At 50.7% G+C, this 23,613-nt stretch overlaps 1 protein-coding gene across 3 annotated transcripts in view; it reads left to right on the plus strand.

Annotated features, from left to right (window-relative positions):
- The window catches only part of LOC112590650 (uncharacterized), a 204,841-nt gene that overhangs the window by 146,483 nt on the left and 34,745 nt on the right, over positions 1-23,613 (plus strand). The window contains exons 4-6 of one of the 3 annotated variants that reach the window (XR_003114368.1): positions 10,929-10,958; positions 12,590-12,765; positions 18,083-18,276. Coding sequence is in view for 1 of the 3 variants with exons in the window: in XM_025307861.1 (XP_025163646.1) it covers positions 10,929-10,958; positions 12,590-12,765; positions 18,085-18,110 (232 nt within the window). In the remaining 2 variants the exon portion in view is untranslated. Of the gene's footprint in view, positions 1-10,928; positions 10,959-12,589; positions 12,766-18,082; positions 18,277-23,613 lie in introns of those variants that run through there. The other 2 variants (XM_025307861.1, XR_003114369.1) reach the window with 2 other exon arrangements.

Consider the following 23,613-nt stretch of genomic DNA (forward strand, 5'->3'; position numbering starts at 1 on the left):
AGCAGAGGCGAGAGGCTGTGTGAGTGATCAAGGACGTGGCGCGCTAAAAACGAGCACCTTCGGCACGATATAATTCCTTCGGCCCGCAATGAGACTCGGTAATGAGTTGTTATTCGGAACGTGCGGCGGAACGTACCGGGGGAGAAAGAGAGGGGGAGAGCGCGCACGAGCGCGGCGACTTAGCTCCTCTAACGACCACCATAAGTTCCCGGAGGGCCGCGGCGGCGAGGGAGCGGGGGGGGGGCGGGGGGAGGGAGGAGGGAGAGAGGGGAATATTGCCGGTGGTTGTAACTTATTTAGCTCGTTATTTGCAGCAACGGAAGATTTATAATACTCTGTTACGCGCGCGATACGCTACAAATACGTTTAAGGACGTAACGAAACTCTCGCATTACGTTAACGAGTTGCGCTCGTGAAAGCGATTTCATCGAACGGCGATGCTTCCTCGTCAACTAATCATATTTCATGTAATTGCATTTATTTATTTTACGACGGACATTTAGTGATACGAGCGTCCTCTTCTCCGTCCCCTCTTCCCCTTCCCCTTCCCCCTCTCCGCCTGGCTGGATACCCATTGTACGCACGTTGATGTATCGCGTATTATGCGGAGAGAGGTGGCTCGTGAAGCATTTAACGCTACCCGCCACGCAATTTGCGAAATAAAGCGCGTGTAACTCAAATATGAGAGGGCGCGGATTAAGCGGAAATAATTTTCAGCTGTTAATTACAAATCGTTACACGCACGCAAGTTAATGCGTTGGACGCTCGGCATCACTCGCACTTTGCGCGCCTTGTCAAACCGAGAAGTCACATGCATGGTCGGTTAATTTGAATCGTGAATCAACTGACGACTCGCGCGCGTCTCTTTCTCTGGACCTATTTCCGGAAAGAGAGAGAGAGAGAGAGAGAGACCGCGACTCGCGCGTATTCGTTCCTGCCGCCGGCTAAACCGACGCGACGGCGACGGCGACGGCCGGTCTCTTAACAAGATAGAAAACGATTTGCGCCAAGAGCGCGTAATTACATTCGTCATGCGACGGCGGCGGTCCGACTGATACGCTTTTATTTATGCGACGCGATAAATTCGCGCGACGCATGCAGAAACGCCGAGGGTCGAGAGTTAAGCGAAATTAAGGTAATGTAAAGAGCACGACGTAAAATCGCGAGAGATTATCGAGCGGCGGTCGCGCGGCCGGGTCGAGAGACGCTGCGCGACCAGTTGCGGCGGCGAGCGTTCGTTGCGGCGATAATTTGTTTGTAATTAGGCGAGGTTACAAGGTGCGGAACGGACGGACAATTTGTGTCGGGTTGACCAGAAATTCGGCAAGTAAGTTATCGACTCGTAGATTATCGGGCTGACGTGTCCCGCATGCCGAGGAGTCCCCGACTTACCCACTGGGCATTATTGGACATTCCTTATCGCTCTGCAACGTCCGTTGCAAATTCTAGAGCCGCGCGCGGTTCAAGCCACTGATTGTCCGATTAATTTCGTTATGCGCCTAGTCTAACGATTTTATTATTGCATCGTGCCCGAGGAGAAATTATTGACCCGCCGAGAACGCGCACTTTTCCGATTAAAGCGGCGGACGGAAAGTTCCTTTCTCCGCGACGAATTTAACGAATTTAAATTTATATATCTTTTTCTTTTACGACACGCGCGTCGCGCTACATCGGAGATGGAGATACGACGAATACGTCACTGAGTAGAAACATGTGAGAATGCAATGATTTTCTTTGCCGAGGAGGGAAAAGCAAACGACAAGATACGGGACATGGTTTATTTAGTATTTAGTATTTTTATTATTATTATTATTATTTAGTATTTATTTTTATTTTTATTATTTAGTTATATTATTTTTTATTATTATTTAGGTTATTATTTAGTAATATTATTTGAACGAGAGAGAGAGAGAGAGAGAGAGAGAGAGAGAGAGAGAGAGAGAGAGAGAGAGAGAGAGAGATTCTCTCGGTATATATGTATACATGCGTCGCACGAAATTCCACGCCTCATTCCCGAAAGATTGTCGAATCTATCGAGACATCGATTCTCCTGGAGCGGCGCAGGAGAATTCTCGAGGTCGCAGCTCCGCGGGGAGTTGCAGAGAGCCTTTCGAAGTCTCAAGACGCATGTATCGTCCGAGACGCGATGGAGGAGGTGTAGCTTCCCACCCAGGCTTACACGTTTCTTGCCGATTTTTCTCCCGGACCAATGACACAGGGCCGATGCAATTTCGCCGAATTGTTTCGTGCACAATCTCGCGGGTTGTACGAAAGGCAAAGTAATATCGAGACAACGATCCACCCGAGAAATCCCGTCGCACGGGAAACATATCGCGATGTGTCGTCGCGGCCACTTTAAGAGAGACGCGTTCTCTCTTTTTCTCTCTCTCTCTCTCTCTCTCTCTCTCTCTCTGTCTCTTCCCTGTCTTCTCCCCTCCTCCGGTCGTTTTGAGTACGTTTACCAAATACGAAAGTCTAATTACTAAAGAGGTCGGTACCGATGTTACGGATAAGCGATTACGAGCCGAGACAAAGAGATCGCGAAGTGGCTGGCAGTGGCAGCTTTTGTTCGCGCAGCCACCATTCAGAGCATTCACGCTTTGTCTACCATTCATCTCCCCATTAGTGACCGCATCCCCGTATGATGGCGAACAAACGAAAGGTGTGGATGAGTCACACCGAGCAGGAAAGTAAAGTGCATCTGTGTCATTAAGGGAATCAATTTCGTCGACGGCACTGCGCGCGAGCCGTCTCTTCGCGCGCGCGCGCGCGTGATAAGATAATTAAGCATTCGGACGACGCGCACGCGAGTGACTATTTAGTAATTTGATTTCTTCGGAATCAGCGGGCGTATTCGTTGCACGATTTAAAATCGACATAGCGTCCGGTAGAAATTACGACGACGGAGCACGTCGCGACGAACTCGCACGTCCAACGTTTATACGTCGCTCCGTGTCCGGATTAATTTAATGAACCACGATGTTTGCACGCGTGCCTACGTGCATTTAATGCCGATTCCGATAACTAAAGGGAAATGAAAAAAAACGCGACAACCAACGGCTCTCGCCAATACATACAAACGTGTATGTGTGTGTGTGTGTGTGTGTGTGTTTCGCGTGCGTAAATATAAGCGCATGCACACGCACAGTGTCGCAAGTCCTCACTGACGCCCCCGACGCCGATACGCGTTCCAACACACGCTCTCTCGCGGTACGGTCGTATGGCGATTATCAGATTTATAGTTTGCTCGCGGACGGAATCGTTCGGGCGAGTAACGTCACATCGAGCGGGGAAAGGCGTATTTAGACGTATAGCGGCACGAAACGCGGCAAAATGAAATATCTGCCGATATCGAATCGCACCCCGCTTTCGGATTTATAAAATATAAATATCCGCACTCTCTCCCTCTCTCGGTCTTTCCTTCTTGCACTCTGCTTCTTGCCTCTTGCTCTTTCTTTCCCTCTCCTTCTTTCTCTTCGGTAGCAGCGGTACTACGTATACGTCGATTGAATTAATCGTCTCGCTAAATGCTCTACGGATTGACGCGCGTTTATCACCCCGCCCCCCCCCCTCCCCCCGAGCAACGGATCGTGAAACGACGCGACCGAGACAGTCGCGTGTACAAAGAACGCATCGTTTGACTGAACTCGAGTCATTGTCCTCGCCATCATCACCGACGGCCAAACGGACGCCGCCCGGCTCGATGGACACGTCGATAAACCTCGCGCGCGGCTTTATCGTGCACCGAGCGAGAGGGACGCAGCGCGCTCGCGCGTTTTCTCATTATTTCCGCGAGATTGCCGGTTGTTCCTTTACGTGACTATTGTCCCTAAAAACGAGAAGAAGAAAAAGGAAGCCCCCTCCACGCGGCTTTCTTACAGGCGAACGCAATTTGCCTCTTACAATCAATCCCACGAGTCGCCGGGAGGCTTGTTTTCCAGGAGATTGCATGCGACGAACAGCCGTGATGAGTTTGCCTTTCGCCGTACATAGCGAATATCACAGTCGGAGTCGACCATTCGCGGAATAAACACGAGCCTAGATATAGAGAAGCCAGGGGGTTGAAGGTTCCAACGAGGACGAGAGAGAGAGAAAGAGAGGGAGGCGGGGCAGAGAGAACGAGAGAATTATAAGGTTGAGTTATAAAAGGTAGATGCGAGATTCGACAGAGAGAGAGAGAGAGAGAGAGAGAGAGAGAGAGAGAGAGAGAGGAAACACTCTCGTACGCGTATATACTCCGCCTGTTAACTTATCTAAATGTCTAAATGCAGCGTCGTTGGGCAACAGGCGCTAACTTTATCGGAACTCGTTTTAACGAAGTGGAACGCGCCGTTAGCCGTTAGCCGCGCTCGCAGGACTCGGGAATCGGACGAGAATTAGGCTGCGTTAATTTGGAGTTGGATTAGGAAGGCTGAGACGATGTCTCCGCGAGACGTGACGCACTGGCCGGGGGGAGGGGGGGGGGGAGGAATTATATCGATCGTAAATACTATTAGCCTCGTTATTGCCATTCTCGTTCGTTAACGCTATTAAGAAGCCGTTAATGCGTACAAGCGAAGCGGACGGAATAGGATGAGAATGGAGAATGAGAAATCCATTCGGTCGTTCCCGCGTCTGTGCGTACGTTCGCAAAATCGCTATAGTCGTAGACGCGGTTTACGCGTCTATCCTCCCTTCTCGCGTGAGACGCGCGCACACGTTATATATTTTTAATTCTCCCGCGGACATATCGCATCCGAGCACGATGCAAATATTTTCGCGCAGGAATCACTTCGCCATGGCAACCGGAGTAAGCTAATTTCGCGCACGAGAGTCACGAGATTTCGTGGAAATTTACTAGATTAATTTAAGTATTACGTCGCAACGTCTGTGGCTCACAGAGAGAAGAAGGGCATTGTCCCAGCTAAGAACGGCAAAGTTACTCCGGAAACGAAGGAACGGGCCCGACGAAAGAACAGCAGAAACGGAACAAGAAAACTCCATTACGTTATGAAGCTGTCTTGTTGTTTCGTAGAACAGAATGTACGCCGCACGAGAACCATGTATCTATGCATTGTATCGCTATTGCTCGCTAATTATTTGCGCGCCATTTTACATTTATCGTCTCGGAGGGCCGTGGCGTGTGTGTGTGTGTGTGTGTGTGTGTAAAAGAGGCAGGAAATCGTCGGGCGGGAGTCGAGGGTGAACGCAGGCGTTGAGCAACTTTTCCAGCCGCGCGAAACTCGCGCGCACGTTGAACGATTTCGAGCCGACGGCGCGGCGTGTCACGATCGCGAGCATCTCGCGAATTAGCACGATAGACGGGCGGCCGCTTTAAAACGAAGCTTGAAAATTGCGTGCTGAAATTAACGTGCTATTACGAAATGGCACTCGCGGCTCATGAGACTCGTCAAGCGTTACAAACTTGATCTGCACGAGCTCAATTACGCTGATGAATTACGCGCGTACCTATTCTGCCGCCCTACGAGAATGAATTCATCTTCGTCATGCTCGTTGGCGCGCGTGTCTGCCGGATAAAGTGGCATTTTGCTCGACTAACAGCTTCTCTGAACATCTGTGACAGCCCAGTGGAACAGAAAACGTTATTAAATATATATATATATATGCGTATCGTCGTCTCGATTGCACAATTAACGAAATTAGCATCCGAGTTATCGCGTGACACCTTATTAAAACGACACAACATAGGAGACGAGGAGCTTGCCCCCCTCGTTTCATTTATGGGGAGTCGCGCTACTTTTAATTGCACATTCTAGTCTGATATTCTGTAACAATTTCGAATGAGTTGGTAGCCTTCGTCCACGCTCCGATCTTTGCGCAAATTTTCCCCCGTGACACTTTACGAGCGGAGGACTTAGGTCGCGGAGCGCGTCACCCTGGGATAATATGGGATAATATGCGCAGAGCGCACTGCCGAAAACCTCTCAATATTCTCTCAGCGGGCCTAATTGAAGCTGACGGCTCGGTCCTTCTTTTATTAGGCGGAACAAAAGACACCGCGCGGCGCTAAAGTCGCAAGGTGCAGAACTCATTACGAGCGAGACGCCTGCAGCGGCGCGGCGCCGCGGCTGCCTGATGAAAAATTCCGGAATGGAAACGATCGGCTCTATACGCGCGGCAGAACCCCTCCGCCCTCCGTTTCGCCCTCCACGTCGCCCAGCGGTCGTGGCTTGACGCGCTAAATAAAAGCAACGTGCACGGGCTTGAAGAAATATACGAAAAAGGAGGATTTTCGCGGAGGCGTCGCGTCGTCCCCGTCGACGATACCCAATATCCGCTTTGACACTGGCGCCACGATGATCCTGTCGTCCCGCGTCGTTGTCGCGGATGCATCGAATTTTCCGACGACGCGGGAGAAGCGCCACGGAATTTCGTAATACGCCGCGTGAAAATTTCAACGTCGCGCTCCGCTGCCCTACTCGCCGTAAAGAGCCAGGTGCGTCCAACTTTGTATTGCGACTAAATGGAGGATTTCATACCGCTGCGGGGCCAAAGTGCACGGACTCCGCTATGTCGCGCGTCTGCATGCCACCCCTGCATTCACCCACTTCATCCACCTCCTTCTCTCCCCGCACTCCGTGCGCGCCTTTCCTCCTCCGTGAGGAAAATGGAAACATATCGGAAAGTTTTCTAGAAATTACCATAATGCAGCCGAAAACAATCCACTTTATCCGCACGGCGCGGCGCGGCGCGAAGAGAGAAGCGGGCTGATATCTGGAAATACACCACCGGCCGTTAATTCGCGGACCGGCCAACTTCCTGACGGGAAATCTATACGTCGCATTATTAACCGGCTCCATTTCGCTGCCGGGTAACTCTTTATGATTAAAAAACGCCGCGCGAAAGGGAAGAAAAAAAGAGAAAGGGGAAAAAGGGCGTAAAACGGGATCGACGTCGCCGTGTTTGAAAGTAAATAAAATCAAAAGTACGATATATACGCTACATACCGGCGGAGTGTACAAAACAAATGTTCAAACTTCGCGTCGGCACACGATACCTTCTGTTTCGGAACCCGATGGTATAAAATTTCTAGCGAAACGCGTTCGCGCGCACGAGCGAGAGAGATCGATATATAGTGTGTGAGCCAAGAGTGCGCCGGATAAAATGTTTAATCATTAAAGCCTGTGTGGGAGCACTAGAGTACGAAGAGAACAAAAGAGAATATTTCCTATGTTTTATGCAAATGCTTCGTTTGTTTTTTCCTTTGATTGGAGAAAATATTTCGCGTACGTTGCGTTGAGAATCGGGGTGCGCAATTGTTTCCTTATAAAAAACCCAATTCTTTACAAAGAAATGGCCGGCAACGTGCGTAAAAGGATACAATACCACTCGTAACAGTAATGCGTACGAAAATACCTGGTAAAAAAGGTAGCTCTGTTGAGTCAACGGAATAACAAGCCAATTAACTGATACAACCCGTCGTGTTACCAGCGCAAACGACTGTTTGTTAACTTAAATACAATATCGGCATTCCTTGCTATAATCAAATGGTGCATTATACACATACACACACACACACACACACACACAAGGAGGAGAAACACTCTCCATAATATTTGAGATAAACAGAGCATTGCGCGCACGTTGCAACGAAAGGTGTACATGAAGAGAGAATGGAAACGGACCGCGGATTCCGATCCTGCATCAGGATTGGATTGCTGAGTTAAAAGAGCCATAAGCGACCAATGGGCAATCGTCGAAAAACTTTTCAAATTAAGATAATGTGTGCGTCGCTAGAATATTATACGATCCAACTTGGACCATCAATTTTCGCGATGTCAGACCGGCGTCGGGCTTGCGTATCTCGTCCCAGGCGATAATTCGCCGATCGAACGGACGAGTAGTCTCTTCGCGGCGACAATAACGGACTTAATAAAAGAGGGACGCGAGTACGTAAGCAGAAATTGGTTATTCGATATATTCGGAAATCCGGCACGGTTCCGGCGTTCCGTCCATTTGCGTTTTGCCAGTACCGGACGGGGGCAATATCTATTCCTATGAAGTTCTGCGCGCACTTGATTCTAGAGAAATCGGACATCCACGGCATATCGACGAGAGTCCGAGATAGAGGGAGAGAGAGAGAGAGAGAGAGAGAGAGAGAGAGAGAGAGAGAGAGAGAGAAAGAAAGAGGAAAGGGGAGAAAGGGCAGCCAAGAGCGCAGTGGTCACCACGTGGCCAATTCCGCCTCGCTCCAGGTCGCCGTGACTTTCGTACGGACGCGTGGAGCGACGACCTAATTTCGCACGCCCCAGGAAAACGACCGTCCATAGCCAATTCCTTCAACGACCGGCACTGCATCACCGGCTACTGGTAATATCGCTTTCAATAGTGGAAACGCCGTTCGATTACCCTCGTCGGCGAGGAACGACGCGGTACAAATCCGCCCGTTCGGTGTGAGGTGGTAACGGCAGCTACGTGTGCGGCTCGCTGCCGCGAACACGGCAGCCGGATCGCCTTAACGTCGTTCAAGAAGCGCCCGTTGATTCCCTATTAGCCCGATTTCTTACGAATCACCGTCTAAGCAGCGGCCCGACCGTTGGAAAAGCGCGAGGTACAACACACAGGTCTCGCCGCCGCGCGGACGCGCTTTCTTTGTTTTCCTTTTTTCTCCTCCTTTTTCAGCAAAAGTGCGGACGAGCTACGTTCGCGAGTCGGCTGGCGGAGAAACAAGAGGAGCTGCTACCGGTGGATCTGATTCACAACTTCCGCTAAATGTTTTCTCGCTGAATTCGAGTTGTTTGCAACTGCAGCTGCAGCTGCAGCTGCTGCGTTAGCAGCCTTTTCGCCGACTCGTTGGAAGAGCGAGACGACGACGCGCGCGCGTTCTTTGTCTTTGTCAGTCTTTTATTTATATACATCTCCGACTTTGCGCCTCGAGGTGTCATTGTATGTGAACGGACGAAGCGTCGCTTAATTACTAGCGAGCTGCGATACAAAGAACGGGCCAGAAACGCCGAGGGACTCTCTTTCGCCGCGAGCTCCGAGCCGACCGAGTCCGAGGAGTTACCGTCGAAAAATGAGATACCGCCCGCCCTATCGGCAAACTTCGCACGTACACATTGCACGATCTGCACGAAACGGACGGGAGGGAAGTGTGAGCGCAGCGCAGATAGTTTCTTCCCGATTTGCGCCATTATTTTGCGCCCGTCAACCTTTCGCGATACCTCGTCGATTTCCGCATACGAAATCCTGCCCCGAGGCGCGCTTTCGACGGCGAGAGGGGGATGAGAGAGAGAGAGAGAGAGAGAGAGAGAGAGAGAGAGAAGGGCGCGCGTTAAGAATTTCGCATTCGTCGTCCCGCTACAAAAGCTACGGAACACACGAAAGGACGCGAAAGACCGACCGTATACTATAATGTGTACCATGTTGACTCAAAGCGCGCGCGCGCGCGTCTCGTCCTAACGCGATCCTGCTCCGTTTCCCAGCCCCTCGCAGTCGGATCCTTTCGCAGCTGTCGACTTCGCCATCGGCTCTTCGCTGATGACTCCCACGGATAAGCTACAGCGAGAGTCCCTTCGACAGAGCTTCCACTTTCGACTCGCGTACACCCGAGCTCTCGTGTCCCTTCCTACATTATTTACGCACGGTCCTCGTAAATAGGTGTATAGGTCGGGAGAGCAGAGGTGCGCAGTCACCACATAGAAATACTACTTTCGGAACTTTGGCAACTTCTGACGGAAACCGCCACGGGCGCGGCAGAGCGGAAATTTATGGATTTTGTTTGGTACCTTCATCTCCCCCGGCAGGGCCGCGCGTTTTGATTTACGATCGAACCGTGGTGCGATATCGAGGGAGACACGAAGACGCGGCGAGACGCTGCGTCGTCGAAGGGTGGATGGGACGGAAGGCGAGAAGACCGAGCGAGAGGAGGAGAAAGAGAGAGAGAGAGAGAATGCCGGGGAAAGGTGGTTGGCGTTGCAATCACTTTAGTCGTTTCGCGCGACCTGACCGTCATCTCTCTTCTCTCTTGTGTTCTCGAGATCACGCGTGTCGATTCTTTGCCGCGCTTCTCGACCAACACACGACGAGGGCGCCTCGCGGTCCCGGCATCCATCCGCAGACGGAAGGAGGATCGAAAGAGAGAGAGAGAGAGAGAGGGGAGAGGAGAGAGAGAGAGAGGGAGAGGGGGGAGAGAGAGAGAGGGGGGAGAGGGGGAGAGAGAGAGAGAGAGAGAGGGAGAGAGAGAGAGAGGGGGGAGAGGGGCGGGAGAGAGAGAGAGAGAGAGAGAAAGAGTCCTGAAGGAGCGTGCGAGGAAAGGAGCTTACGTCACGCCCGGCGGGGGACCAATGTGACACGGTGATGCATGAGAAATCCGTTTTGTAATAGAAATCGTTACCGCGACGTATCGACGCAGTCGCTCGTGGGACTCGGAACCACGTCTACGGATTTCCATCCTCCGTCGAGGAATCTCGCAGCTCAATCTGGAATTTGCAACCGCCATGTGCCGCCCACCGTGCGGCTCTCGCGCGCATTTACATACGCGAGGGCACGCCTTGCTTTTTCACGAGAGAGACTCCATTTCCGCGTTTTCTTTGGAAAAAGGAAAATAAATACAAACCGTGACGCGACGCGGTTTCTTAATTCTCCCGTTTTGCGGTGAGATATTGCCGCATTTTGCCTAGACGCTAACTTGCGACTCTACTTCGGTCGAACCTATATCTTCACCCCAAAGTTTTTAACGAACCGCAGCTGTCGCGCGTCTATTTCTCGCCTTGCCTGTCGTCAATCGCCGGTGCGCCTCTCGTCGCGACGCGACCAAGGTAGCGGACCAAGTTGTTACGGAGCCGACGACACACAACAGTTAGTTTGTCTTGTCGTTGATCTTCGCTAACACCGCGTCAGAGAGGACTTGATTAAATCGCACCCTAACTAACATAATCTGTTTCCGCCTCCCGATAACCGGATCCGACGATTGCTGAATCGGGCAGGCTACAGAAACGCCAGACTGCCAGTTTAAGGTAATTAGTTAATGTTCCATTGCCGACGGACTTTGGCCCGTCTGCGAGAGTGTACACTATATTCGCGCGCGCGCGCGCGCGCGCGCACGTACCACGCCACCGTTTCCACTTTCATCCCGCTGCAACCCGCCAGTTAATTTCCAGACGAAGGCGCCGCGCGAGTCCGTTGATAAATCAGACGAGCGTGTATACACCTACGTGCAGGATATATAAGCATCCACGCGACGGTGCTTAATCGATCGCCGCTTAATGACTACAATACGTTTCAGCCGTTGCGAGAGATAGCATAACCTGCTGGTCGTAAATTGAAGAGCCAACGTCGTTCGTTAGATTCGCCGCGTACCACTCTCTCCCCGCCAGCGAAAGATCCGGCGGCAAACGATTATTAATAGCGCCGACGATGGAAACGAGTCGCTTCCGCGAGGACGATCCGCCGATAAATTTCAGTCTGGAAGCTAGAATTCCAGTCGCATGGAGCACCTTTGCGCGCGCGCGCGCATGATCAAGGCGTAACGCGAGATACAACTCGACAGAGCGACTGACAACAATTTACTTAGGCATTTACCGGTGCAACGGTAACCCACTCCCCCCTCATCCTGGGTGGGACCGACGATCGCGTACGATCACACACGTGCGAGCAACAGCTACTACCTTTAAGCGCAAAATCGCAAATTCGCGACACGTACAGCGGGGCTAATTCGAGCGGAAAGCGATATCGCAATTATATTATTATAGTCTATGTGAAACGTGTCGCGTTTGCAGTATGTTCGATGATCTAGCGAAGCGCATCGCACATGTATCCTTAATGTCGTCTCCCCTGCTTTGTTCGGACACGTATCGCTATCGATCGATATTACGAAGTGTGTTCATCCAGCGCGAGATGCTTCGCAGACCTTGTGTCACGTTAAAGGGTGCATTTAATTAGCACCTACAATGTCCTTCGATGCGTCAAAGCCTACCGCGCCTGTTTGATCACACATTTGCGGTATCCACACAACAGGTGTGGGGAATGCATCGACTAACGAGTCGCTTGTATCGGTGCGGACACGATCATCGTCTTAATGGCTGGCGTTTGCGTTTCGCGCTTTAACGTCGGGAAAACACCCGAATGCAAAAGTCAGCGACCTTGGCAAGGAGGAGACGGTTCTCTCTCGCGGCCAAGCGAGAATAACAACGAAAAACGAGATCTTTAATTGACGTTAATTGAACGCGCGCATCCAAACTGCTTCTATTACAGGGCGCACTATTGCGTATCTGCGGTATCTGCGACGAGCGGACTCGTCGCGGTCAAGCAGTGTGTCACGTATGTTACATTATAACACAATCACACAATCGTGCGATGCGCAAACGACGATATCTCTCTCCGACGTTCTTTCCCTTTGTGCGCAAAAGTATCCTCCCCACCCCCCGTTAAGTTTCCGCGAATCTCGCGGAAAGTTACGTTTACGAGTTACAATCTTATTAGAGGCCATCTCCCTGCAACTTCTCTCGAGCAAAGCAAGGAAAATTGAATCTCGCGTGCGCGAGAATGCTCCGGCAACGAAAAAGATGAGAACTCGTCCGCGATGAAGCATGAGCTTCGGCGGGGCGCCTCGTGCACATACTGTCTCGCGCTTTTCGCTTTCCGATAGATGCTCAGAGTACCGGCGCGCCATGGAATGTCAGCTCAAAAGAGACAAGACAAACAAGGGGACAAGGGAGTTGTCTACTGACAAAGCCGTCAGGCGCTGCTATGGACTATGTACACGATTCGATCGGACCGGTTTGACGTACCGTTGGAATCCATCGGAGGCAGAATTTCATTCTGGTACGTGTCGTTTCCAGTTTTTACCGATTGCCAGATACGACGTCACGTCGCGCCAAACGGGAAAGAACGTTAGAGAAATGACGAATGACTCGAGAAGTTCTTTATCGCAGATTTCCGCACCGGCTTCGATAACCTTTTCGCGCGTAAATTCACGCGTACCTACGAATTCGTTTCCCCTCTCTCTTTTTTTTTTGTTTTTAATATCGAGACGAGAAAGAGAGAGAGAGAGAGAGAGTCGCTCGTTACAACTGCTCGGATCCTCGCGGACGCATTTATTCAGAATTTATTCCGCTAGCCACAATCGATTCGATTTAATTAACGGACAGAATTCCGCTAAGCATAGCCCGGCGGTGCAAATAAGAGAAGCCACTGTGATATCCGATAATGAATTACGACGGTATACGGAGTGAATTGAAAAGAAATGCATCACTTGACGATTTTAGGAAGCAAAGAGGAATTCACGGTAAATTCTCATTTTCCCTCATCATACCCGGGCACGGAGAAACACGATTGTATATATCTGAACAGCGAGTAAAAAGGAATTTCATTTCCTCTCGTAAACCCCGAGGAAGAAAAAATGTGATATATATACATGCGCGCACTCAGAGCAAACAATTTTTCTCCGGCGATTATTAAACATAAACTCTATTCAGTTGCGTCCTGACATTAACGATGACTTTGATATCCTCTACAAAAAGAAAGAAGACTCTGTTTAATTTCTTCTAATTTCTTTCCGTTTCTCCGCTTGCGTAAGATCGTCGTAACGCGCTGATGCAGCGTTCACGGAATGTACACGAATTCATCGAAGAATCAACGAGCGATGCGCGCTGCTAAACATTTTCGTCGGAATTTTAGCGACGCGATACGAAGCTTACGAAGCAAATAACGTTGTTTCCGCGAGATTCGCGAGAGTTTGGCAATCGACGCGCTAAACGTAAAACGATTGAGACGCCATTGCCTTTTCTTCGGAAGTAAATGCGATTCAAAGGGCTTGGGTAGAGCAATTTGGAAAAACGACGTCCGCATCGCGATTTTAATTAGCCGCGGCGATAAACGCAGCACTCAGCAAAGTGGGTAATAACGATTAAAAGTCTAATCGGCTGAAAACTTGTTAACTTTCGCGAAACTGCCGGCATGGGATTCCATCTCGCGCCGAGTGTTAGCTCGCATAATAGAAGAGCTCGGGTATAAGGAACGGGGAAATACGTTCTAAGACTGCGCGAGAGCTGAATTGAAACCGATCGGCCGTGAATAGGTCGTAACGGTTTGTTAAAACAAACGAAAAAGTCAATCGAACATTCAATGATTGTAGAGAGAGAGAGAGACTCGGATGGTCCTTCGGTATGTTTCGCCAATGTATAATCTCGTGTCTTCATCGTATAAGAGAAAGAGTGAGCGCGTGAGTACGCAGAAATATCTATTCATAACGGTATAAAGAAAAAAAAAAAAAAAGAAGAGGAAAATTTCTCTTGTATAATCCAGAAAAGTATTTATGCATTTTTTTTTGCGGATCACGTAGGAAAGACGATGAGAGCCGTAATAGCAGGAGGCGGGGGCGTGAGCTCGCCGTTATTTCCCCTCCGCGCGTTCCTATGAATTCAAGTATTACTATGATCTCTTTCCGACGATTCGCCAGGCATCCGCGAACGTGATACCACGAAATTCAAGAACATAATCCGAATCCCGGGAGCACAATTTGAGACGCGGCAGCTCGTGTTCGCCATAACGCGAGGAAGAACGGGGGCGCGAGAATAAGATGCTCGCACTTAGCATCTTACGTCGGCGTTCCTCGTGCCCGGGAAAAGAGAGAGAGAGAGAGAGAGAGAGAGAGAGAGAGAGAGAGAGAGAGAGAGAGAGAGAGAGAGAGAGAGAGAGAGAGAGAGAGAGAGAGAGAGATCAAGAGAGAGAGAGAGATCGAGAGAGAGATCAAGAGAGAGAGAGATCGAGAGAGAGATCGAGAGAGAGAGAGAGAGAGAGAGAGAGAGAGAGAGATCGAGAGAGAGAGAGAGAGAGAGAGAGAGAGAGAGGGGGGGGGGGGTCAGGGAAGATGTATAGGATGCGCAGGGAGACGCGCGCGAGAGGTCGACGTTTTAGCGAACATCTGCCAGGCAGGCTGATTTCCAGCCAACGATAAGACCTCGAAATGTAGCCGAGCCCCGACGCTCGACTAGCTAGTATAACCACGCCGGAATTCATTAGTTAACCCCGCGATGCCGCGACCCAGCATTTTCAGAGACTCGTTTCGTAGCGCGGTCTCGCGCGCCGCGTGTACACGGAATTGCATCGCTGAAGAATTCAGGAAAACGCGAGGGGAGAGAAAGATGAAGAGAGCGAGCGAGCGAGAGACCGTTGCCGGCTGCATAGTAAAGGTAGTGTGCTCCTAAAAGCGCGGTGGAAGTATGATCCTGCTATGCGCGAAGATATCGAGCAATATCGAGGGAGATTGCTCGGGGCGAGAAATTTCCGCGCGACAAGCGGCGTTAGTAAACTTTAAATCGTTCCGTATTGCACGAGCACAATGCAAACTGGTCGCGTAATAGTTTAATTACAGAATCTAGCGCAAACCGTGCCCACTATCACGTTCACGAGCTCGGCTCGAATCGTCAATCGTAAATATACTGACCTCAAAAGAGATTTACGAATTAACCTCGTTGCGCGCGGGAGATAAATGCGAGCCAACCTCATCGAGACATGTACTCGTATCTGTAAGAACCCGTATCGAGAGTACATCTTACAAAGTACACAGAGAGAACGATTTAGTTGAATTTAACAAATGCTTATTTGGAATAGTCCAAATAAATTTTTTGATCGATCGAACCAAGTTTTGTTCGACGCAACAAAAATATTTTGTTGCAGCTTAGTTCCAACGAAATGTTTTTCTTGCGATCTCAAACGAGATCAATCAAAAAATGTATTTCGACTGTTCCAAATAAGCATTTGTTAGATTCAACTAAATCGTTCTCTCTGTGCAGACGATAAAAATTCAATTCCAGAAGACAGCGAGAAAGCTGCTTAAATTTGAGGCAAAGGCTAATTATATCAGTTATCGTTACTTACTTGAGCGGCTGACACAGAGAAGAACGAAGCACTGAGCGTAAGCAGTAAGCTAATCAACCAATCACAGATGAAGGGTAAGCGGTGACTGCTTACCGTGCATTCAACCGTGATTGGTCGATTCGCTTACTGCTTACGTCTTACCGCTTACAACGTTGCGCCATGTTCTATGGCCTTTATTCTCTCGGCAGTGAAAATGAAATTAAACGATTAACCAATCGGCCACAATGTCACAGTCGACGTTGCTTCGAGAGCGCGTAGGACAGTGATATTGACATTCTCTGTTGTCTGTTTACTTTATGTTCGGTTGATTCGTTCAAGCTTCACAAGGTATACACACCTTTGTTTACATGCCATCGCGGCCACGATCTATCTGTGTTTCGCGCTAATTAAGATCGCTGCGAAAAGCCGCACAAATTGATGGCGTGTCCACACGCTTAAACCCGGTTAACGTACCTTGCTCGCCCACGCAGCTTCTCAGTGCTCGTATGTGTAGTACGGTAGAATCAACCATACGACTCCACGTAATATACGTAATATACGTGGATACACGAGGACGATCCGTCCCCTATCTCTGCCGTATGTACGACTTCCTTGGTATTTGCGACGGTCGCAATCGGCTCGCCGCGAGTGCAAGAGTGTAGTACATCAATATGAGGATCGCGGAGTGATGCGTTTGGGCGCGACCGCGTGCCGAGTTTCGAATACGGCGCATGCGTGCGCATTCCACTTATTTTACCGTCTCCTTCTAATCGGTGTATCGCTAGCAAGTGTCTCTATTGCGTCAACGAAGCCAGTCTCCGTCTGACCAGCGCATTTCGCTCGTAGTATTCTCATTCGCGTCCATCTCTCTCTTTCTCTCTCTGACCCTTCGCTAGCGCATTCCTGTCCCTCTCGTACCTCCTCCCGTTCTCTCCCGTTCGTGCCCGACGGTATCAACAGCGACTCACTCGCTCGCTCTCTTTTTCTCTCTCTCTCTCTCTCTCTCTCTCTCTCTCTCTCTCTCTCTCTCTCGCACTCGTACTTCACTTACCTCCGCCATCTTCGTTTGATGAACCCTCCTCACTCTCGCAGCCTTCTCCGTTGGTGCACCAGCCGTAGTAGTAGTCTCCGTCTCGCTAAGCTCGTCACCTGCTCTCTCGCTCTCGCTCTCGCTCGCCTTCTCGCGTTCGTTCTCCCTCTCGCTCTCGCAACACTAGGGCGCATTCTAGTCCTCCTACGCACATCTCACTCGCGCAACCGGCACACCGACGAAAGTCCCTCTCTCTTTCGCACGGACACTCTTTCACTAGCGCGACCGCGCGTAGCAGTGGGGACTGAGTCATAGAAGTCGCGGGCGACGACGGGTGGCGGGGGAAGCCGTACGGCGGACGGAGTGGGAGCGAGCACGGCGGTAGGGATAGCAGGGGGAACGCTGGCGGTGCACTGGTAGTGGGGAGTCGGAACGGCGGTCGGCTAGTCTCGCGGATAGCAAGAGGGAGAGAGAGAGTGGTAGGGGCGACCCCTCTAAGCGGGCGATGCCACTCAACTGAATCCCCGCTCCGTTCTCGCGGCAGTCTGACGCCGGTCGCGCAGTTGCTACGGTTTTGTGTTCGCGCAGTTTTTCGCCAGTTTCGTCGTGCTGTGCGAGAGTCCTCCGCGCCGCTCGAAGCACGTCACACACGTCACAGTCTCTCGCGATCGTGCATGGTGTCTCGGTGCGCGTACCACGGACGCGCGCGGTCGCACGTCGTGAACACGGTCTCTCGACGTTTCTTCCGTCGCGAACGCGCCACAGTGTAGCCACCGAGTTGCGGCCGGCACAGACACCGAGGCCGAGGAACGAGCAGCCGAGAGACGCCAGATGCTCGAACCTAACCTCCAAGCACAAAGATCGCCTCGAGGGAACACGCTCGCTGCGCTGTCGCGGTAACTCGCACCTCGACTCGTCGTCTCCCGCTCGTCCGACGTGTTTCTGCCCCGATATATCACGCGTGCTCGCCGATTCGGCGATTTCTCGCCACGCGATCGATCTCTCTCGTGTGACATCGATGTGGGCGCGATAGGTGCGAAACGGCAGCGAGTCCGCGAAAGCCCGGGCGTTGCAAGTCACGGCGACTCTTGATCGCGAAACTCTTTGTGAGACGGAACCTCTCTCTCTCTCTCTCTCTCTCTTTCTCTCTCTCTCTCTCTCTCTTTCTTTTTTTCTTTCTTTCTCTCTCTCTCTGTGTGTCTCTCTCTCTCTCTCTCTTTCCCTCGTGGTGAACGTTGTGATTGACAAAAGAGACGGCGGGGACAGTGCGGGTCCGTAAATGACAGTGGAAAGAGAGGAGGGAGCTGCGATTCACCACGAACAGGGACGAAGGCTCCGCACGGTAAGCTGTAAATCTTGACCTCGAAGCTGCAAGAGGAACATCGAGTCGGTGCGACATTACCGGAGTGTGGATCAACAGCCCGCCTGCTTTTCTCCTCGTCACGGTGAGTACACGACTTTTCAGTGCGAAATATTACACGTTGTTTACCCGTTCGGCTGTCAGCTCTCTTGGCGCAACGTCCTTCTTCACTGAATGTCTGTTTTGCGCGCGAGCCGTTATTGAAAAGCGCGCGCGCGCCACTGAGTTACGATAAAGTATCTACATAAGCAAAGACATGGCAACGACACGCGTAAACAAACAGGCAACTTTACACACGTGACGAATCATCCGATAGCGGATGTGTGTGATTAACGACGCGATTATCGCAACGGAAAATTAGATACAATGTTTATAAGAAGTAAAGACGCAAGATATCAAAGTATAAACGCACGCACGCACATACAGTTGAGAAATACCGTATTTTGTATCATCAATGTGCACACTCAGCTGTTTAATTTCCGTATCGCAATGTTCACGCACGATTTTTGAGACGGGGGGCGTATAAAACTTACTGTTAGAGCGTCGTATCAAACTTCAAGTATCCATGGCGGTTCCCTTATCAATCTTCCAGGAAACGAAATTGAAGTCGAGTAAACCAAGTCGATCGATACGTCAGCACGAACCTACAGAGGTTTTACGTACGCCTCACGTGGGCCTCACGCGTTGTGTTTACGAAAGTAACGGCAAACGATCCGCGTACTTTAGCGAGCTTTTTATTTTTCAGTCCAACGCGACGTAACTATTCGATCGTAATACAAAGGCGATATGTGCGTGCGTGTGTGTGTGTGTGTGCGTGCGAAAAGACTTAGTCGTGCATCTCGTGCGACAGATTCCCTTTTGCACAATTGCTCGTCGACGAGAAGGCGGTTTCCGCGCGAGCGACTTTTTAATCGCGCGCACGGTATTCAGTAAACGTGCTCGGGAGAGGAAAATGAATGCGATTACTAAGCGGATGGTGACTCGCCGCTGATACATTCATTGGCGCGCATCGCGTGGAAACGTCTCACAAAGCAAGCGTCGCGATACGCGCGCGAATCGCGAAAGAATGCGCGAACTCGCGGTCGGTGTCTCTTCTTGAATAGTCGTGACCTCCGCGAGTCTCGCGGTATCGCCGAGGCGAATCTCTGATCTGTAATTCCAACTCGTGTCTGTGAGCGTTGAACGATCGTCATCACGCAGAGAGGTCGTCGGCAGTCTGTCTTTATCGCGGTGAAATCTAATTAGCCGTGACTTACGTAATTAAATATTCGCGGCCGTGCACGCGCAGAGGACGCGCCTGGCTCTTTAAATATTCTCACGGCGGCGTAAACTCGAATCACACAAAAATGAATTCCGCGCGGTATATCTCGCGCATATTTCATTCCGATTCCTCGTCGACGCGGCATTTTTCAAGGCGAAGGAGAAACTTTTTCAACGTCATAGGCGCGTGCGAATTTGTCGCGGCGTATTTATAATTACGACAATGTAGCGTAGCGTAGCGAATTGACGATGACGATGACGGTGATATAATAACGTAACAGGATCTCCAACGAGCGATCAAACGTCGCTTTTGTAATCGACTCGTCGGTGGGAGCCATCGAAATTGTGTGGAAAGCTGAAACGAGCGCGCGCGCGCGCTTCGCATCGAAAGTTTAAAATTAGTTCGGAGAAGCGACGAGCGAATTTCACAAGCCAATTCCACACGATAAGATGAAATATTGAAATTACGTATATATAATTCCGACGGCGAGCAAAAGAGAGGATAACGAAATATTTTCCGCTCGATAATGGCCCGCATGGACTTTGCCGATGTCTCGAGACTCGAGAAATTCGTCATCATCATGAATCAGGCAGACCGCCGGACGCCGTGATTTTCTCACATTCCAAAGGTGACAAAGGAGGACGGTCGGTTTACTAGCTTTACTACTTTCTGTTATGTCAGCCATTGCTTTCCTTAGCCATCTCCGGCAGCATCTTTTCCTCGCGTCGGTAAGGTCGCCTTTAAACGCCGCTCGCCTTTAATGCGATGTCGTACATACCCTCGTCAGAATCTACACCGCGCGGGGATGTAGTAAAAATTCCACGTCTGTAGGGTACTTTCCAGAGCACGGAGAAGAGGCAGGAGCAGGACAGAGCGAATAGGTTGAAAAAGGTCGGCGAGGAACGTTGGCGCGCTAACGCGCGCATAGGAGCAGACACGAAAGCACTGTTTTTCGCCGGACAGAATGCGAATGCGGCCTGGAGCCTGCTGTTCTTCTACGGTTTAAGCCGCGCGCAATTGCACGTGTGACGTGTTTCTGTTTCCGCAATTTCTCACGAGATGGATTTTTACAGATCAACGTTCGCGATTCGCCGACCGATCGAAACCACCGGCGCATCCGAAACAAACGATCCAGCACGAACGAATTTGTCGCCGCGAATTCGCTTCGCGTTTCATCGACTCGCGTCATTATCTCGCGACGTTTATAACGTGCCTCGTAATATGCGTTTTCTGCGACACAGGCGGAAATTGCAGCAGCGACTCAGCGTCTCTAAAAAAAAACACGCGCGTCATGTGTCTTGATATCGCGATGTAATATTCATAGAAGCGCGTTATCTTGAATTATAACGACCTTACGACTTCATTTGCCTCGACATAAATCGATATCCGCGAGGTGCTTTGACGTCACGTAGATCGCGGAATTCTCCCTATACGACGATCCGCGCTCCTCTCGATTCGCGGAATTGTCGCAACATTATCGCCGAACTTCTCGGGCGAAATTCGTTATCGACACCGACGCGCCGCGCCGCGCCGCGCCACGCTGGTCGTTACGGAAAATTGTTCCCGTGCGCGCGCGAGAGAGTCGATGAGAAAGAGAGAGGGTGAGAAAGGGAGACTTCGACGCCGCATCTCGCGTGCCATTGACTCTGCGAACATGCCGTAGACTCGTGGAAATTCCGGAAACGCCGATCCCGCGGCGTGAGCCATTTTCGTGACATTTATCTCGACGGCAAGTTCGTGCTAACGTTGCGCACTTCTTGCCCGGATGCGACGCCCGGATAATTCGCCAAAGTCGAGCTCGGGCGAAAGCGATGGCGGAAGGAGCGCGGAACTCGTTCTTTTTCGGGTTTTGATACGAATTACCGAGTTTGCGTATCCCAGCTATATCCTCAAGATTACCCCTTTTCACGGTCGCCTTCGGCACGGGCGAGAGCGAGAGAGCGAGAGAGAGAGCGAGAGAGAGAGAGAGAGAGAGAGAGAAAGAGAGAGATGCGTTTTCCACATGATGCGAAAAGTTTGAATGGCTTTCGTTAGCGGATTTCCCGGGCGACGCTTCAGTACATGCAAATTCGGGGCATTTTCCGCGCGAGAGTCTTTGCGGGCTTTGCGCGAGACGCCGCGAGGGCCCGTGGGATTTTACCGGCGGTAACGAGACACGATGTAAGGGTCGCTGTAACCTACATCCGCATCGATCTGTGCCGCAGTTACCTGGCCGCCTACTCGTCGGTCTGCCTGCCTCGCGGCACGCGTTACCTACCTACTAATCGAGCGGAGTAAACGAATCGCGATGCATATCTGATACCGCGACGATCCGCGCCGCGATTCTTAACTCGCGCGCCGATCGGCACGCGTACCGCTAACGATTCATCATGTTTTCCCCATAGAACGTCACGCGCAATTAGAATGCGGCGCATTCGCATTACGTGTGCAACGTGATGCAACGATTACACGTTTTACACCGTGCTCGCAACGTGTACTTAGGAAATCCATGCTGTGATATTTTAAGATGAAATCTCGTGGCTCCACCGTGGCACTACTGAAATTACCAAACGTATCATTTTATCATTATTGTAATCATACCAGTACAAGTATCTGGTATCCTCGACGGGGAATAATTGATGGGAATAGTACGGAGTGGAACACGACCGCGACTATATGGAGGAGGGGGGGGGCAGGGGGGAAATGAGAATAACAAATCTGATATATTTGAAAAATGATTCTTCTTCTTTATTCCCCCATCCACTACCAAAACGGCAAATGGCGCGCGCGAAAATAAATAGATGCAATTCGATAGATACGTATATCTAGGGCTCTATATCGGTATTGATATTAGATGATTGATTCGGTGGTTCGTTTCGGAAACAAAATGAATTTTCATCAGATACCGATATCAAATACAAACAGGCCGGCACGCAGCCATCAGATTCATCGTCAGAGCAAACGTATAAATTTATAATTTATGATGAATATATCAAATTTCTATTTGACACGCGCATTTGAAAAGCATATTTTGACGAAGATACCGAACGTGAGACCTCTCAGCTGTATGAGCACGATTTCATCCAACGAGGATCGAATCGAGAGATAACAACTGGCCTGATTTAACCTCGTAAAACGACGCAACGCGTTGATGCTTTCCGCTAAAGCAAGAACGTCGCTTCCTCGTTCGCGCGTTTAGCGGATGAGCCGTGCGCGTTTTGTCCGCGCGAGAAGGACGATCGAGCAAAGAAGTAATCGCCCGTTACAAATCCGATCGCTGCGTATCATTATGCCTTATTGACCGTGATTAACGCGTCGCGCGAGCGAGCTAATTGGCTCACCGTTCGACGGAGATAGATAGATTTGCGTTTCCACACACACACACACGCACACACACACACACGCGCGCAGTGCAGTCAGGGTCGTCAAATCCGATGCTTCGAGTTATCGGCGAGTTAACGCCGCGCGTTTATCCGCCTTTGAATTTGTGCACAATAATGGAGCGTATTTCGGAGCGTTAAAACGAAGAGTTCGCCCTCGAATAGCGCTCCTGCCAAATCACCGTCGATGCTCGCGCGTAATATCGCGATCGGCTGCCTCGCCGTTATATGCTGCGTTCGCCGTACCTCGAGCGTAGGCGATCAACTCCTTCACCGCATTCACCCACGGCATTGTCTCAAGCTCCGGCACGACGATATACGCAGACGGATTCGCAGTCGGCCGCGATTGCCCGTTGCAGCGATTCTCCTCCGCGAATCGATCCTATTAAAAGAGCTCTTCTGTTCAGCGGTATTGTACAAATCGCACAGCGTAAGAAGAATAAATTTCTTTCTCTCGGCCACTTTGCCGTTAATATTTCATCAACGATAACCGCCGCTTTTATGCCGCTCGAATGTGCGTTACGCCGGTAGTGCATACACCGCTCAACGCTTACCGTTTCGTATCGCCGTGGAATCTCGGCGGTGCGGTGCGGCGCGGCGCGGCGGTAGAATACGTTTCCATTATTCGTACAAATGTTAGATATAAATCAAGACAGTACATATCCCGCGCATCTGACTGTATCGCACCATCCCGGGGAATAGAACGCGAAATGACTCCTCCGTTGTAAGCCCGCGCGCGCTTCGCTTCGTCCGTCACTCGTTATCCCAATGTTTAATTACGAGGAACGTGCGCTCTCGAAAA

This window comes from Harpegnathos saltator, unplaced genomic scaffold (genome assembly GCF_003227715.2).
Source record: "Harpegnathos saltator strain DR-91 unplaced genomic scaffold, Hsal_v8.6 scaffold13, whole genome shotgun sequence".
Lineage (NCBI taxonomy): Eukaryota > Metazoa > Arthropoda > Insecta > Hymenoptera > Formicidae > Harpegnathos > Harpegnathos saltator.